The following is an 18,459-nucleotide window of genomic DNA, read 5'->3' on the forward strand; positions in this document are numbered from 1 at the left end:
AGGACGAAAATAGGATCTGGGAAAAATTCAAATGACAGTGGTGAGGAGAGTAGATGTGGGGTAGGTTGGGCTAGAGGCGAGGGGCCAGTAAGGACTGGTTTCTGTGGTCATCCAGGCTTACAGAGACGGGCTACAGGACTGCCCTGGCGGCCCAGTGGTTAAGGCTCTGAGTCTCCAATGCAGGGGGCACAGGTTTGATCCCTGGTCAGGGAAGTACCGTATCAATAAGATCCTGCATGCCATGCAGCATGACCAGAAAAGAAAGAGGGAGACAGAGATGGGGCCCATGAGACTGTGAACCTGAGAAAGGGAAGGTCTGGGATATTTCTCAATAGAGGAAACATTAGGACGTGTTGACAAACTAGATATAAAGGATAAAGAAATGGAAATAAGAGTCAAAAGTGGCTTTAAATTTCTAGTTTGAATCACTGAAGAGAGGGATTCTCTCTACTAAGAGGAAGTATGAGAGTTGGAAAGGGAAGTCTGTTTCAAAGGCAGTCGGTTTCATTTCTCTTGATGCTGAAATTACAGTATATCCAGGGACTTCCCTGATGGTCCAGTGGTTAGGACACCATGCTCCTAATGCGGGGGCATGGGTTCGATCCCTGGTCAGGCAACTAAGGTCTCATACACCACATGGAGTGGTAAAAAAAAAAGTATAATATATCCTAGGAGACAGCTCTATAGACTAGTTGTCCAATAATAGAAAACCTACGTATTGCTCTGTGACCCAGTGTTCCTGGCACAGTGTTTCTAACACCTTTGTAAATTCCTGAGTGATAAAAGCACTGGGATCATCTTCCACTCTAATGAGGAGACTTTGGATGGATTGCTGGTTGGGGGCTGGTCACTAGAGAGCCTGAGCCATGATTAGAAACGGAATTCTCAGCTCCATTCCCCACTTATCCAGAGATAGGAGAGGAGCTAGAAATGGAATTCATGATTAATCATGCCTATGTGAGGAAGTCCATAAAATCCCAACAGTATGGGATTCGGAGAGCTTCCAGGTATGTGAACACATCCTTATACTAGGGTACATCACTAGGGAGGTGATGTACCTCAACTTCACAAAAACGAAAGCTGCATTTGGGACCCTCCCAGACTTCACCCTATGGATCTCTTCACCTGGCTATTAATCTGCATCCTTTATTATATCTTTTTATAAACTGGTAAAGGTAAGTAGGTGTTTCCCTGAGTTCTGTGAGTCTCTAGCAAATTAATTGAACCTAAGGAGAGGGTTATGGGAATCTCTGGTTCGCAGTCAAGTCAGGCAAAAATCCAGCTAGGGACCTGCTACTTACCTTTGGCATCTGATTTAGGCAGGGGCTAGGAGAAGGCAGTGGCACCCCACTCCAGTACTCTTGCCTGGAAAATCCCATGGACAGAGGAGCCTGGTGGGCTGCAGTCCATGGGGTTGCGAAGAGTCAGACATGACTGAGCGACTTCACTTTCACTTTTCACTTTCATGCATTGGAGAGGGCAATAGCAACCCACTCCAGTACTCTTGCCTGGAGAATCCTAGGGACAGGGGAGCCTGGTGGGCTGCCGTCTATGGGGTCGCACAGAGTCAGACATGACTGAAGTGACTTAGCAGCAGCGTCTTGCAATTTAGCCCTTAACCTTATCTCCAGGTGAGCTTCCCTGGTGGCTCAGTGGGTAAAGCGTCTGCCTCCAATGCGGGAGACCCAGGTTTGATCCCTGGGTTGGGAAGATCCCCTGGAGAAGGAAATGGCAACCCACTCCAGTACTCTTGCCTGGAAAATCCCATGGACTGAGAAGCCTGGTAGTCTACTATCCGTGGGGTTGCAAAGAGTTGGACGCGACTGAGTGACTTCACTTTATCTCCAGGTAGATGGTATCAGAATTGAGCTAAACCCAGCTGGTGGTTGCTAAGAATTGCCTGTTGTGGGGGGCAGAAAACCCCACATACTTGGTGACGACAAGTGAAGTGGTCTGTGTATGTTGTAAAGAAGACATACAGGTGGAAAACTGAGTTTTTCCTGGTGGTTCAGAATCCACCTTGCAATGCAGAGGATGCAGGCTCATTCCTGGTCAGAGAACTAAGATCCCACATGCTGAGAAGCAAGTAAGCCCAAGCACGCAACTAGAAAGTCCATGCACAATGAAAGAAAGTGTAACAAAGATCATGTGTGCCACCACTAAGACTCAACACAGCCAAACAATTATTATAAAAACTGATAATATTATATTATTTTATAATTATAACTGATAAATTATTAGAAAAACTAATATTTTCCTAAATATTAGTATTTTTCTGATTTTCCTCCATAATTATATATTTTACATAGCAGGCCAGTTCAAACACATAGAAATAGATATAAAACAGACATAAGGGTGCCCCAACTCCTGCAGACATGCACGAGTCTGGCCTGGAATACTAATGAGGGGGAGGAAAGGTGAGATGCATAATCAGCACTGAATTGATAGATAAAGTCATGAGGACAAATGACTTCCCCTCGGCTTGTGAGGTCCTGAGGTCTAAGACTTGGAGACCAACACCTGGTCAGGAAATTAATTATGCTGCCATCATCTATCCTCAAGCCCATGTTCCAGAGGGCTCCAGAGGAAGAGAGATTCCAGGAGAAAAGGCCCACACATTTGAGAGTTCAAAGTGTAGGTCTCACTGCCAACCTATAAGAGCACACAGAGCTAGAAATTTCTCACCTTTTGGGGAAAAAAAAAAAAAAAGACCTTCTTTAGCCTCAGCCTGGATAAGGATTTTCCTTGGAGAAAGAGGAGCGAGAGAATATTTAGGTCTCCAACTTTGAGTTTCAAGGCCATGGTGCTTAGAACTGGGACAAGGAAAATAGGAAACGATTTCTCTATGCAAAGCTACAGTCCTAAATCGAAGCACGGAAAAGAGGCCAAGGGCCCCAGGCAAACATCTGCTGTTGGGTCAGAGCCTGAACAAACTAAGGCCTGGCTCCACAATGCTTGGCTCTGAGGAACGAGGGAGCCCAGGGGATTAGCAGAGACCCCACAGAAACCAACAACACACACCAAAGTGCTGATTGGAGACAGAGTATTACCCTCCGCAGTCAAGTCGCTTTAAGCCACCTCGTGTCAAAGCATCTTTCCAGAGGACATCGTGGAACATTTCATAATGCAAAGTTTTTTGAAACAGAGATGAAAATAAGTCAATCAATTTTTGGTTTCAGGTACTAAGTTTAAAAAAAAAGGCCCAATACACCATTTAGTTGAAATACCAGGTCCCGATCAGGCTTTTTTCTACCCAGGGAGGGGACAAATAAAGAGGTGGGAGGACAGAGGCAGTTATTCAGGAGGCAAGGAGCACTCTTCCAAGCTTTTCCCACGTTGAGGTGATGCTCCCAGTTTACAGGGTGCTGCTGATGACGGCTGCGTGTCTGGGCAGCTCTCAGCACCCAGCTCAAAGAACCAGGCCATCATGGCCAAGGTCCCAGAGAATCAGACTCAATCTCCTCTCTACAGCACATTCAGGGAGCACAGAGGAGGGGCTTACTCATGACATAACACAGGCAGTAAACAGGCTGCTAGTCAGGAGCAGCTTCTCACCACGCCCTTTCTCAGGCCTGGGCCTCTCCCCGCTCTCCAGTCCCCATTCTCCATCTCTAACTGAAAAGGTTGCCAGGATATAAACTATCTTTTCCTTGCCTATTTCTCTTCCCATAGAACCTCCTTAGCCCCTGTTCCTTTTGGCAGTGGTACAACTAAACTTGGGGAAATGTACACCACAGGTACTTTTTGGTCCCAGGAATCTCTCGGAGCTCTTTTTTTTTTTTTCCAGTCACGCTGTGTAGCTTGTGGGATCTTAATTCCCCAACCAGGGATTGAACCCAGGCCCATGGCAGTGAAAACACAGAGTCCTAAGCACCAAACCGCCAGGGAATTCCCGTTAGAGCTCTAGTTCTATTCCCCAGAACATTTCCAGGCCACTTCATTATCTGCAAGTCCAATCTCTGCTGCCTCACCAGGTCCTTGAGGTTCAGTCCAGAGCTTCTCTTTCCTGGGTTCACTCCATCTTCTTCCTCACTCCATCTTCTTCCAGCTCTGCAAGTCATCTTGGCACCTTAGGTGACCCCACCCTGCTTCCACCCTCTTAATATTCTGAAAACAAGCACAGTCTAGATACTCCCACGCCAGGCAAGACCGCCAGAGGAAGCAGAGAACTCAGGCTGCTCCAAGACAAACCCAGGTCTGGAATGGAAGGAGGTTCCCAGCGCATTCTGAAGCCTGAATGTGAATTAGCTGAGAAACAAAAAGGGGAAGAAAAGTCACAAAAGAAAAATATTACACTTTTCTGACTGAAGGAGAAAGGGGACGAGAGAGGAACTTGGGCCAGAGATGAAGCGGGTTTCTAGTTCCTTTGGTTCAGGGAAGATTCCTGTAAATTTAGCTATGTCCCAGTTGGGCCCTGCAGTCAACTACATCTTTTTTGGCAGAAAGAAAAAGATGATCATTGGATTAACTGAATGCAATACGTAGAGATGCCAAAACCTAAAGCCTCAAACAGCTGCAGTCAGCTTTTCATTTCTGCGAAGGATATGGTGTTAGTCACCTCTCTCCAGTGCTGATCGGTAAATCTGTTTTGAGATTGGTAAAACTCTAATTACAGGACCTCTGTCTGCAAATAAATCTCTTAAGTTTTGAGATCGCTAAAACTCTGAATAATTGCGAGACCTCTGTCTGCGAGCAGCTCTTTTCCAACTGGCCAAGTTTAGGGATCCCACAAGGCCACAACCTCAGACGAGTCAGAGCAAAAGTTAGGGGCTACCTCCTACAATAAGGACTCAGACCATGGAGCTGAGCTGCTTAACAGAGGCACTCTAACTCCTCTGAATGCCCCCAAATCATAGTACTGGGGATGTCTCCACACCTTCCAGATATGGACAACAGGGTGCCCACCTGCAAGAAGCACTAGAATTATGTTCTTTCATCCTCCCCGAAAAGTGAAAAGAAACCACACCAGGAGCTCAAAGAGACACATTAACATAATTTATTAAACTCACCATACAAAGAATATGCCATGGGAAAGAGTCTCAGAACTGGAAGGACCCATGGAAATTATCTGGTGCAACCCCCTCATTGTACAAATGGGAATGGTGTGAAGAACACCAGAACACCGCGATGAACAAAGCTAGCATGGGAGCTTAGCCCCAATGCACAGAAACCACAGACTTAAGGCTTCTGGTTTTAAGCCAAGGAGAACCTAAAGAGACTTAATGTTTATTTTTCATTTTTCTGTGTTCTAGAGTACCACATTCTGCTGCTTAACTCCTTCTTAAGGCTGCAGGGAGAGCCCTAAAGAAAACACAGACAAGTGGCAGGTTCATTCAGAGCCAGGATAACAAACTGATGGTGGAACACTGGGGCACAGTAGGGTTAAGAGAGGGATTCAATCCCTCCTGATTGCTGTCTTCCCCCAAACAACAGACATGCAAACCCTGATGCCTCAGGGTAAATATATTTGCCTTCCTGAGGTTTGGAGGAGGAAGGGAAAGGCAGCAGGTAGAGAAAAGAGAGGAAAAGACTTATAACATCATTCTGAAATCGATGAGTCCATTAGAAATGCTCTTTTCCCTCTGTCAAGTAAATCCAAACACCGTAAGAGAAGACTGCAGAACTGTGGGATTAAATCAGTTGTGAGATGGAAGGAAAAACACCAATAACTTAGCAAAATAAATACCACAGAGTTTCTTCGCTGAGATCGATGTAACCCAGTGAAAACAGTTTTTAGGCTCTGAGTCAAGAAGAATGAGGTGTATCTTGCACCTCCACTTAGGGGGAAACCCTAAGAGGTTCTGGCAGCCTTCACAGCAGAGAGAAGTTGCCCATAACTGTCCGTGGCCTCACAGAACCTTTCTGCTCACAGCTACGCCTTGAAGGACATTTCCCCTCCCCCAAAGACAAGACCATCTGGTCAAAGTTGAGGTTCACTGACTCTGACCAGGCCATGACAGGTAACCCCACAGTCTGTCTGCAGGAGGCCCTGCTCAGCACGGGCTGAGGGTGGAGCAAGTAGAAAAACAGTTTGTTGCTAAGAACTGAGCTATGTTTATGGAAGGAACTCTGCTCCCCCAGGACTCCAGCTTCTAGGGCAGATCTCATCACCTCTCTCGACCTGACCCATGGAGGGCCTGCTTCTGGGGCAGCTGAACTCCAATCTACAACAGAAGGGAGGCTCTGCTACAGAGAGAAATAGTAAATACGGGAACAAGGCTACTGCCCTGGCTCCTGCAGGCAGGGTACCAGCCTCCAGAGGCCACAGTGTCCAGAGGGGTGTTAGTCCTCCGTCTGCCCAGCATACAGAACCATGAAGCCCGAGCCTGAGCACAGCCAGGGAGCAGTTGGGAGGTCAAAGTCAGGGCTGGCAGCCTCCAGGGGTGGTGGGCTCCTCCGCAGGCCAGAGGCGGCAGCAACGTCCATCTCCTTGGGCTCATGTTTCCACCACTCGGATGAGAGGCATGGGCTTTGGGCTGGGGGGCTTGGATATCCTGATGCTGAAAAGAAAGTCAGAAATGCTGAGTGCCCTGTCATGGCCCAGCCTTCCCAGAGCCACCCCTCTGGCTTGCCTCCAGGTCCCACCCTGCAGGGCCCACTGATCTCTTGGTTCTAATGTCCTGAAACCATCACTGTCAGGGCTAAGCAGCCAGGGGACTGGTGCTTTTATCTCATGACAGGGGTGGGGAACACAGAGGGTGCAGCTGAACACCTAAGGAGCGGGATGACTATGAGTCCTGGTTTTTTTTTCAGTTTTAGACCTTTCTATGACTCTTTCAGAAACAAAAAGCCCTCTCCCTAGACATACGCCCTTGCTGTGTATGTGTGTGCTCAATCACGTCCAACTCTGCGACCCCATGGACTGTCCCCCGCCAGGCTCCTTTGTCCATGGAATTTTCCAGGCAAGAATACTAGAGTGGGTTGCTATTTCCTACTCCAGGGGATCTTCCTAACCCAGGGATCGAAACCTGCATCTCTTTGCACCTCCTGCATTAGCAGGTGGGTTCTTTATCCCTGTACCACCTGGGAAGCTCCATATGCCCTTGCTAACAGTCACAATTTTTGCCTCCAGTTTCAAGGGTTCATGTGCCTCTAGTGTTGTCCATGGGCTTCCCTGGGGTTGTGGTATCAGGCTCTACTCTAACCTGGTTAGAAAGTGGTTCAGGTGGAGAATGGGTCAGATGAGAGACGGAGAGAAAGAAACTGGACTTTGAAGAGCCTCGTCCTGGCCTTGGTACTAAAGGTTTCTTTCTGGTGGCTCTGCCCCTCCTTCCTTCACTTCCCTCCTGGGCTCCGCTCCATGTGCACTCACTCACCTGCCCAGGTTCTCGGTCTTGGCCCGGTTCTGGGTGCTGAAGTTGCCATGACTGATTTGTTTTTCTATCAAGTGTTCCATCCGGTCATGCATCTCTAAATTCTGTAACGCAAGTTTATGAGATTAGAATTGGGTTTCTTCCAGTTTGCCGTAGGTCACATTTAACCAGCTCATCCTGGTCTCCGGCTCTAGGTGCTGCCGTCACCCCTACCCCACTGCGCCTGCCACCACCAGGAAGCCCTCATCTTCAGCACTCCAGGTTGCACTCTCCTTCAGTACTTGCTCCAGCCTCCTTCCCTGAGGATGTGTCCTCTCAATAACTGTTAAACACTGATCATCTTCTGAACTTCCCCTCTATACATTTCCTACATAAAATCTCCTAGGGTCTGTTGAGAAATTTACTTGCGTTTGCTGATATGCTTTTCTATAAAGTATCCTTAGGTATATGTTTAATGGATTTTATCTCTAAATCTAGACTGCAGACTCCCTGGAGATAAACAACTCTGTCTCCTATTTCTTTTGATCTCCCCCTCTATCTGAGACACCCTCACACAAAGGCTGCCAAGCAATCTCAGGGAGCCAGTCAATGGACAGGAAGGCCTCTGAAGTACGGTGGACATCAGACCAAGAAGAACTCCTTAGCCAATCGAGCCCATCACCTTAGCCATGGAGAAGACTCCATCTGTAGGATGCGTTCTCCTTCAGGGCTCAGCTCCACTGTCAGCTCCTCTGCTAAGCCCACAGAATCAGAACGAAGGGCCGGCCTTCATGCTGCTGTGGCACAGGGTTGGCACCACAAGGACTATCCCTTCAGAGTGGGGACAGGTCTTACCCTCAAGCCCTGAAGAGTCTCAGAAAATGTTCAGTCAGCAGAAAAGCTGGAGATCAACCAACCACCTCGGACACTCACTTCAGAGCAGCAGCAAGACACGACCAAGACCCCTCCAGAATCGCCCCCTCCCCGTGTCCAGATTCTTCTTCAAGAGTCTGTTCCCTTCCCAGGGCTGCCTGGAACACACACCTCGGCTTCCAGGTAGGCAATCTTCTCCTTGAGCTCCTGGATGGTGGTATCCTTGGACTGGATCACAGCTTTTGAGTTCTGGAGCTGCAAAGATACAGGAGACACTAGGGCTCGCTCTGAAATGACTCATGATACACTCATCCAACTTTGCCCGGCTGCTGGGGGAGCCAGCAGAGACAAAGGGCAGGGTACTGCACCTCTCACATGACTTCCTTAGCTTTTCAGTAAACACTAAACTCTTGATTATTCCAGATTTGCGTGAGCGGGTGAGGGGGAACACCACCCTCATAATCCAAAATAATGGATGGCTCAAAAGCCATTTCATTTGCCTTTGGGAAATGCAAATGATGTATTGGTTCAAGAAAGGGATACTGAATGCCAGACTATATGACAGTCCCTATTTTAGACAATGGGAAACAGCAGTGAACAGGATGGAAGAAATCCTAGCACCCATGGAGCTGGCATGCCACAGCTATGCCCCCCAACGAGGGGCTCTGAAATTCTCAGAACAGCTCCACAAAACAGCACGTGCTGACCGCCCGAAGCTCAGGGAAGGAAAAGCAGAAAATACATCATGAGGTGCAAAGGTTGAAAATCTACACACAGATAAGTGAGTTTACTGGGACTTAATTACTTATTTACCAGCACTTTTTAACGTGCAAGGAAGACTAACCTTTTCCTTCTTTTCCCATGGAAAACCACAAGGCAAATGACCAAAAGAGTAGGGGAAAGACGGAAGAAAAGCAAATCCCAATCACCCTAATTTAACAGACAGACTTAAGTGTTTTATGGGACACTCAAGAATATAAGACCAGATACCCAGGAGAATAAATAAACAAAGGTGTAGGCTTGACAGGAAAACAGGGCTAGACACAACGCAGAGACTCCCAGAGTGGGCCCCCCGGAGCAGGGTTACCCATGTACCTGCTCTATCATTTGCCGGACTTTCCGCTGCTGGCTCTTAAGCATGTCATCCAAGTGGTGGATCTTCTCCCGCAACCCAGCCACTTCCTTTTCCAGGTTAGCAGCCCTGGGAATTAAGACCGAAAGGCTGAGGTTAAGAGGAAAAGATGCTTTCTCCACCTGGTCACAGTAAGGACCTTGAGCTCAGGGGGTTCCAATCAGGTGTGCTTCCTTCTAGCCCAGCTCTGCTGTAAGGAGGAGGCAGTGGGAACACACATCAGAAGCACACTAGAGATCATCCAGTCCAAACAAGGGAACTGAGGCTCAGAAAGGTTAGAAAGGATAAATCATTCTGGATAGTTTCACCAGTAAAACTAGAGCCAATAGGTAGATGTACCAAGGTAGCAGTTCTTATGTTATTTAATAAATAGGAAAGACATTCTCAGTATTAAAGTTGTCAGAAAGTGGACTGCTTCATGTCTAATGAGCTCCTTATTCCTAGAAAGATTCATGTATGAGCTGGGATTATGATACCCAAGACCATCAAGCTGTTAGCAGGGATTTTATACCAAGAGGGAGATAAGATTTGAGGACCCTTAACACCTCTTCACACAAGTCTGGTTTTGTTTTGTTTTTCAGCTGTGCCAGGCAGTATGTGGGATCTTAGTTCCCTGACCCAGGATCAAACCCATGCCCAGTGCAGAGCACTGGGAGTAAGAAGTCATAACCACTGGACCACGAGGGAAGTCCCAAGTCTAAGTCTCTTGATTCCCAGACACTGCTGATTCCTTTGCATCTTCTAAGCAAACTGGGTCAAGATCTCCAAAGGTCAGGCAGCTGGGGAGAGTGCCCAGGAGTTCAGGGCATTTAAGAATTGCTGATACCCATTATTCTCTGCGTCTGCCTGAGGAAGCAGACAAGAGCCCATTGCTAGAAGATGGGCAGCCCTAGGAGTGGGGGACAATGCAATCCGAGCCCAACTCACTCTTCCTAATTTCAAGCATTCTAAGTTCCCACCCTCAGCTCTCCAGCGCTCTATTCCTTGGTCTCCTTTTATTGAGAAAATCAGTGTTTCTGATGTGCAACTGTCACTTGCCAACCCCAAATCTCGGTTATCTGGTCTTTTTTGTCTCTCCTGCTCCTTCCACTCAGGCTCCCGCCTGTGAGCACCTCCACCACAGGAGTGGTGAGGGAGTGCTGAGTAATTTAAAGCAATTCTGCTATAAAGTCTAAAAGAAGGTTACAATAAGATGTCTGTATTTACCATGCCAGGCAGGCCTAGATCAAGGTTATCCCAAAGGAGAGAAGATGACCTTAGCAGACCAAGGGTCCAAGAAGGCAAGGATTGTGTCTGTTTGTCTTGGAATGCCTTAGAAGGCCCTTCAGGTAATGTCTGTTGAGCTTAGAAAGGTGCAGGTTTTTAATTATTTATTTGACTGCGTCAAATCTCAGCTGCGGCACTCGAGACCTTCAACCTTCATGGCGGCATGCGGGATCTTTAGCTGTGGCATGTGAAATCTTAGTTGCAGAATGTGCGATCTAGTTCCCCAATCAGGAATCGAACCTGGGCCCCCTGCATTGGGAGCGTGGAGTCTTAGCCACTAGACCACCAGGGAAGTCCCCCAGTATGCTAATGTTAAATTTGATTTACCATTTGTGATCTTCCCAGGTGGCGCAAGTGGTAAAGACCCCACCTGCCAATGCAGGAGATGTAAGAGATGTGGGTTCAAACCCTGCATCAGGAAGATTCCCCTGGAGCCCGGCATGGCAACCCACTCCGGTATTCTTGCCTGGAGAATCCCACGCACAGAGGAGCCTGGTGGGCTACAGTCCATGGGGTCACAAAGAGTCAGACATGACTGAGCACCTAACACTTTGTTTAGCGGGGAGTAGGCTGTGGTGCAATCTGGTAACACATCCCATGTAACAACCTCAGAATCTCAGAATGATGTGCAGCAACGGTAGACACTTCACCAGCTCCCGCCTGCCCCCGTCCCTACAACCACGGAAGCCTTTTCTTCAGGTATTGGAAAATGAGTGCCTCAGACATGGCAGCCTCCCCACAGTATCTCCCTGGGCAGGGCCCCACCCCGAGCAGGCACACAGTGAGTCAGAGCTGGAAGACCTGACATCAGCACCAGCTTCCTCCCCAGGACGGCACCCTCTCCTCCCCGCACCCCGACCTCCGCTGAGCCAGGGCCCTTACTTTTCTTGTTCTGCGCGGCAGTCAACGTTCTTACTCCGAAGTTCCTCCAGGGCTGTCTCCCCTTCCCTGACCTTCGCCAGTAAGGCCTGATACTCCTGGTGGGCCAAAGGAAAGAAAATCTACAATGAGGAGATGGTGACGGTATCTGTGTTCGGGGTAAGATTGGCACCAAGGGCTGGGACTCAGCCCCTGCGGGGCCTGGGACAGCTGCCAGGGAGCAGCAGGTCAAGCTGGTTTGATTGGGTGCTCTCTCCTGACAGGGATAACCCTTCCCACCCTCAGCACATAGAAACTTCTCAGCCTCGCCCAGCTGGCCCTGCATCAGCTGGGTCCACCTGCCAGCTCTGGCTACCGATCCCCAGGGAACTAGGCTGAGTGGCTCCTGAAGAACTGTCTTCAAAGGCCAAAGGGCAGCTCTACCAGAACCCACCTAAAATGGAAATGGGTTCAAGTTGAGTTACCAAGAGCTAAGTTAGATAAAGAAAGACCTTCCCTGGGACCTCCCTGGTGCCCAGTAGCTAAGACTCTGTGCTCCCAATGTAGGAGACCCAGGTTCGATACCTGGTTGGGGAACTAGATCCTACATGCCACAACTAAAGATCCCATGCGCTGCAACTAAGACCCAGCACAGCCAAATACATGAATAAAAGATTAAAAAAAAAAAAACCTTCCCATTCCTTAAGGGTTGAACAGTACTCCAAATGAAGCTGTGAAATGCGCTTTTCTGGAACCACTCAGAAAAGAAAGGTCTCTGCAACCATCTCAGGCAATCCGCCCGCACCTTCCGGCCCAGGAGTATGGGTGCTGAAGAGCAAGACCCCAGCAGTTACCGTCTCCATGCCCAGCAAGCGCCTCTGCAGCTCCCCGACTTCTGCTTCCTTCTGCTCTGCTCTGTCCTCTGCTCTCTGTAGGGCCACCTGACTCTGTTTGGCTTCTCTCTGGTACTGGCTGAGCGTGACCTGGGACACAGGATGGGGACTGTGTGAACTGTGGGGAAGGACAAACGTAGATAAAAAGGAAAAAACCCAAGAATGAGGGTGCAGGGATGGGAGGAGGAGGCAATCCTGATGGGCACACTGCCGTCTCCCCATCACTGTTCCAGGACCACTCAGGAGACCAGCAGATTAACTCCACTCCCAAGGATAACTGTCACATAATCAGAGTGACCCCTGGAACCCACAAGCTCCGCTTTCCAGATAGCTGACGTCTTCAGCATCCCCACCAGCCCTCCAGGGTCACCCAAGCTTAAACCAGTGCTATGACTTTCTTTCTAATACAAAGAATCCAATGGAGGAATCTCTATGTCCCTCCTTCTGTCTCCCACTCTTCCTCATCCTCACTTCCAGCAATCCTGGAAAGGCCAAAACAGCACCCAGAGCGTTACTAGCACCAGGAAGAATTTTCCAATATGGAAAGGATAGAAGTGGAATTTAGAGTGAAAAAGTAAAATAAGAACTTGTCTCCTTTCCTCCTGTGTGCATTTTGCCAACTCCTGATCATCTTTCAGGTCTCAGCTTAGACACCCTTCTTCCAGGAAGCTGGAGCTCGGATGAGGTGTGTGTCCTTTGTGTGTCTACAGAGGACACACAACCTTTCCCTCTTATGCACCGAGCAGATTTTGCCTGGTCGCTTGCGTGCACCCCCCAGGAGACCATCAGCTTCATGATGGCAGAGACGCTGGGCACCACTACCTTTCCAGAGCTTAGCACAGCACTGAGCACACAGCCAGCGCTCCGCAACATCATGAATGGACTGGATGAACATCTAGTCCAACCCTCTCCTTTCACAACTAAAGGAAAAATGACCTATTCAAGATTACACAGCCAGTGAATGACAGTAAACTCAGTTGCTTCATCATCAATTTCAATGCTTTCCAGGTACCCCACTGTGACTCCCCAATCAGAGACTAAAAAAGAATCCGGGTAACCTCTGGAAAGCCTAACCAGGCCTGGTAAAATGAAACACCAGCAACCAGTTTGTCTGGCTCCTCCCGAAGTCAGAATCAAGGAGAAGAGAGCAAAGCAAAGGATGACGTGTGATGGGACTTGTCCACATTGTACACAGCCCCATCCAGAGTAAATCCTTCTTGACAGCCAGGAGCTAGTAGAACGGGAAACCCACGCTTAATGACAGGTTGTCTTCGTGGTAATAGACAATCTTGCCCTTCTTGAACCCCAGCTTCAGGAAACCAGACCAGAGAGTCTAATCCACCCTGAGAGACTGAGAAAAGCCTTCCAATGTCCCATATTAGTCTGAAACAGGCCAGTTCCTTGGGCAGAAGTGTAAAAAGAAGGCCTCTCATTTCTGTACACAAACATTGCACCCAGGTTGCTGTGTGCTCAGAGCACAGCACCAACGGGCCACAGATGATACTCACAAGCAGCTGTAAAATCACAAAGGAAAAAAGCCACACTCTGCTACATCAGTCCCACAGTTCCAGCCAGCCCTGCCCTAAGGGAACCCTTTAATTATGAGAGGGTGTGGGGACCTACCCCAGTAGCGGGAGCAACCCAAGGAGTATCTCCTACTGCAGATCTGTGCTACATGTCATGGGGTTGAAGGGCAGCCCCTTGTAAGAAGCCATGAGTGTGTGGTTAACAGCAGTCACAGGCCTTACAGCCTTGGGCTTTTACTGAGGATACTTTTGCTCAAGTTTTGAAACCCAGGGTAAGCAGAGCTCTCCCATTTGCTGCCAAAACCAACTAGTACTTCACAGTGTTTCTCAATGTAGAAATTTCTTTCCAACATTCACAGTCTGGTCAGTGCTACAGCCTCAACCTCCTCTTCCTTCTGTTCTATTCTAGGAAAGTAAGAAAGGGTCACTGAACTGATTCATTATCCACTGAATTATCCAAATTGTAGAATCTGAAATAGATTCAATAAACTCCTTTACCACACAGCTACTTTGTTCTGAGACCAAATTAATCTTAGTATTACCCTGTTGTCGTCGTTGTTATTTAGTCACTAAGTCATGCTCAACTCTTTGTGATCCTATGGACTATAGCCCTCAGCTCCTCTGTCCATGGGATTTCCTAGACAGGAATACTGGAGTGGGTTGCCATTTCCATTTCCAGGGGATCTTTCCAAACCACAGGCTGAACCCCCTTCTCTTGGATTGGCAGATGGATTCTTTATCACTGAGCCACTGGGGACCCTAAGTCTAATTTATTTAGGACAGGAAAACCCACCTGTTAAACTGATGACTAAGAAAAATGTAGAATATTTATTATTTCTAAAACTCTTTCAAGTAATAAATATATTTACAAATATTACCTCACTCAATCAATGCATCAAACTTGCGAGGTATATTACGTGACCCTTTTTAAAAAAATATATCCTTATATATATTTTAATATCTTCATAATCTTATTTTTCTGCATTTACTCTTTAATCCAATTGGATTCTATTTTTGTAACCAGTGATGTGTTAAGGATCTATGTAGTTTATTTTTAATACTAGTTAATTCCATCTTCATTTATTGAATATTCTCATCTATCTGTTGGTTTAAAAGGACACCTCCATCATATACTATATTCCTAAATAATCACGACTCATGACCCCTTTTTACAAAAGTTGAAACTGATGGTTAGGGAGGTTAAATTACCCAGATAAGACTTTAACTACTCTTGAGGCAGTTAATCACTCTCACTACCTTTGGTCCACACCCTCAAAACATCTCTCAAAAATTCTCTCTCTTTAGTCCATGAAAGAGAAGAGTCCAGGCTGGGAGTGCTCCTTCCATCAGCCCCAGGCAAGCCTGGGCAGGGCAGAATCCTATCATCACTTATTTATGACTGAGTGAACAACCAGATACCAGATGGTTCCTCTCACAGAGCAGTAGGGAAACCGCTCTATGTTCGTCTTGCGTACCTCATCTTCTACCCCAAGAATTTTCTGGAAACCATGGAACACCTCACACGCTTTTAATAGTTGGGGAAGGGGCTTTATATACATAGATGTCTGTATTTTTAAAATCTTCTATAATAACCTTTTATAACAATAATTGAGATACTCAAGGTTACAGAGCTCTGGGTGGGGAGAAGGATAAATTGGGAATTGGGGATTAACAGATACACACTAACTATATATAAAACAGATAAACAATAAGGGCCTACTATATAGCACAGGAATATTCAATATCTTATAATAACCTATAATAGAAAAGAAGCTGAAAAAGAATATATATGTTTGTGTGTATGTGTGTAACTTAATCACTTTGCTGTACACTTAAAACACTGTTGGGGAACTTCCCTGGTGACTCAGACGGTAAAATTGTCTGCTTGCAATGCTGGAGACCTGGGTTCAATCCCTGGGTCGGGAAGATCCACTGGAGAAGGAAATGGCAATGCACTCCAGCACTCTTGCCTGGAAAACTCCATGGATGGAGGAATCTCATAGGCTACTATCCATGGGGTCACAAAGAGTCAGACACGACTTGAGTGACTTTGCTTTCACTTGAAACACTGTTAATAAATTATACCTCAATTAAAAAAAAAAATCACAGAGCTCTGTGTAGTAAAGCCAAGACTGATCTAAAGTTTCCTGATTCCACAGGCACATTTCTTCTTAAGACCACACCAATCCATCCACTCATCCCATCCACACTTAAGAGGCACCCATCCGATGCCTAGAATTGTCCCAGACACTGGGGACGCAATGGTGAACTTTACAGCAACAATCTTTACCTGCGTGGCACATACAGCCCAGTAGTTCTTTCCACGGATTGACAGAAAGGACTTCTGAATTACCTGCTCTCCTATATCAGCACCATTTCTCCACTCCAGTAGAGCAGAGACTCAAAAGCTGACCTTCAAACTATGGGCTAGCCTTGGACAGCAGAAACTATAAATATCCAAGAAAAAGCAAAGTTGACAGGAAGTGCCCCAGGCCACCAAACCTAGCCTTTCCAGTTGATTGATGGCATTCCAGCCAGGAAGAAATTCATCTGCACCTACATCCAGTGGCCCTGCCCTTAGGGCACTTTCTCCTCAAATCCCAAATCTCACCTTAAAAGCCGAACAGTCTGACTGGTGCTGCCGCTCAGCTTCCTGCAGCTTGACAAGCAAGTCCTGAACCGTCTTCCTCAAGCTCTCAACATCTTCATTTATATAGGTGTCCACCTATAGCCAGGAGAGGGACGAGAAGCTGAAACCACTATGTGACTTGGTAAGACAAGGTCGCCCCATAATACACACTTGTTAGACCGACTGGCCCAGACCACCCTCATGAAGGAATTTACATCGCATAAGGGAGTAAAGTTAGTCTTAGGCACCCAGGCATTCTAAGTTATTCATGTGAAAACATACCTGTACCCTAAAGAACTCAACTAGCTTTCAATCACCTCATTATTTTAGGACACACTGCAGTAGTTTTCATACACTTGTCAACGGACTGATGACCAGGTATGTTTATGCCATCTTCACACGTGTGTCCTGCTTTTCCACCAGACCAGAGCCCTCTGAGACCAGGGACCATGATCCTCTTTAGACTTCAGTCCCCAAGGGCAAGGGCTGTGCCATGCCGGTCAAGAGGGGCACAGCCCACAAGGTACATCTTTTGTGGTTCTCTGCCTGAGCACAGAGATCAGCAGATTAAGGGTTACTGACAGATAGGCAGCTTAGGGCAAAAGACCCAGGGAATCCAGGAATCTATTGTGAGTGTCTCCCCCAGACACACCCAAACTGGGGGCGGTTAGGGCTGAACTGGCGTATAGGATCTCGCCTCCATTTCTGCCACACAGTTCCCAGCTCCCTCGAGTCTGACAGAAGAGTCTCTCCCTGCCTTGCACAGTGGGAGGCAGCAGCACCTTCAAACCAGAGCACAGAGCTCAGCGGGGAGGAGAGGACAGTGTCCCAGGTGGGGTGGTATCACTGAGTACTGTGGGCCTTGCTTCTGTAACTGGGAAACAGGGAGAACACTCCTTACCACACCCTGCCTTCAAGGCTGCCTCAAAACTAAGTCAGATAATATCTTGGAGCTTGGAAGCAGAAAGGCTGAACAGATAGTGCCAGGTGTTACTATAACTTGTTGCTAACAGCATATTTGCTAAATATGATGACTCAGGGGAAGGGAAAAATCCAAACTGCACATCTAAAGTGAGTGGCTGGAATCATAACATTCCCAATCCAGCCATTAGGGACTTCCCTGGTGGTCCAGTGGCTAAGACTCTGTGCTCCCAATGCAGGGTCCCAGGTCTAATCCCTGGTGGGGGAACTAGATCTCACATGGCACAAGTAAGAGTTTGCATGCTGCAAATAAAGACCAAGACTTGGGGCAGCCAAAAAAATTAATTAAAAAAAATTCATCCAAATGTCATTCTTGTAAGACTCTTTAATGACATGGAAAAATTTCATGATACAGTATGAAGAGAATAATAGGGAGTTATAAAATTTTACATGTAAGTGCTAAAGACAACAAAACAGATTTTAACACAGCAATGTAAACAAGAGCCCTAAAACATAAGATGTTGGATGAAAAAGGAAAAAATAAATAGAGTGCAAGTCTATCATGAAAATTAAAAACATACTTAATAGGCATATTTAAATTATATATTAAATATGTTAAGAGTGAGCACCTTTCGGTCGGGGAGACCAAAAAAAAAAAAAAAAAAACCCGAAGCAGTGAGAGGCCTTTGTGGGCCCAGTGATGATAACGAGCCCTGAACTGAAGGGAAGGTCTGAGTCAGCTCTGCACTTGAGGGCCAAACACACCCAAAACAAAAAATAACCGCCCAAGAAACAAGTACAAAGAACTGCTACAGACAGTTTAATCTCAATATCGTAAATATATATTTGCACTGGAGGGAAAACAAAGGAGAGTTCACCAAACTGATTGTTCTCTGGGTAGATTACAATTGATATCTTTTTCTTCTTTCATAATTTTCTACAGTATGCATGTCTTGTGTTATTATACAATCACAAAAAATATAACAACAAAAGTCCTTTTTAAAAAAAGTATAGCCATGTGTTAGTCGATTATACTTTAATAAAGCTGGGGGGGTGTTAAAAATACTAT

General features: G+C 46.9%; 1 protein-coding gene and 1 non-coding gene across 5 annotated transcripts in view; one reads left to right on the top strand and one right to left on the bottom strand.

Annotated features, from left to right (window-relative positions):
• Positions 1-1,638: 1,638 nt before the first annotated feature.
• On the top strand, positions 1,639-1,710 carry TRNAW-CCA. Its single transcript has one exon. It is a non-coding gene; the product is annotated as a tRNA-Trp (tRNA).
• Positions 1,711-4,973: 3,263 nt separating this feature from the next.
• Positions 4,974-18,459, bottom strand: part of TUFT1 (tuftelin 1) — a 51,617-nt gene continuing 38,131 nt past the window's right edge. For all 4 annotated transcript variants that reach the window (XM_040230681.1, XM_040230677.1, XM_040230678.1 and 1 more), the window contains 7 exons: positions 16,452-16,565; positions 12,276-12,404; positions 11,446-11,540; positions 9,261-9,366; positions 8,337-8,420; positions 7,317-7,417; positions 4,974-6,500 (listed from right to left, as the gene is read on the bottom strand). In XM_040230681.1, the coding sequence (XP_040086615.1) occupies positions 6,437-6,500; positions 7,317-7,417; positions 8,337-8,420; positions 9,261-9,366; positions 11,446-11,540; positions 12,276-12,404; positions 16,452-16,565 (693 nt within the window). In that variant the 3' untranslated portion in view covers positions 4,974-6,436. The remainder of the gene's footprint in view (positions 6,501-7,316; positions 7,418-8,336; positions 8,421-9,260; positions 9,367-11,445; positions 11,541-12,275; positions 12,405-16,451; positions 16,566-18,459) is intronic.

The sequence above is a fragment of the Oryx dammah genome, unplaced genomic scaffold (assembly GCF_014754425.2).
Source record: "Oryx dammah isolate SB20612 unplaced genomic scaffold, SCBI_Odam_1.1 HiC_scaffold_28, whole genome shotgun sequence".
NCBI classification, from domain to species: Eukaryota; Metazoa; Chordata; class Mammalia; order Artiodactyla; family Bovidae; genus Oryx; species Oryx dammah.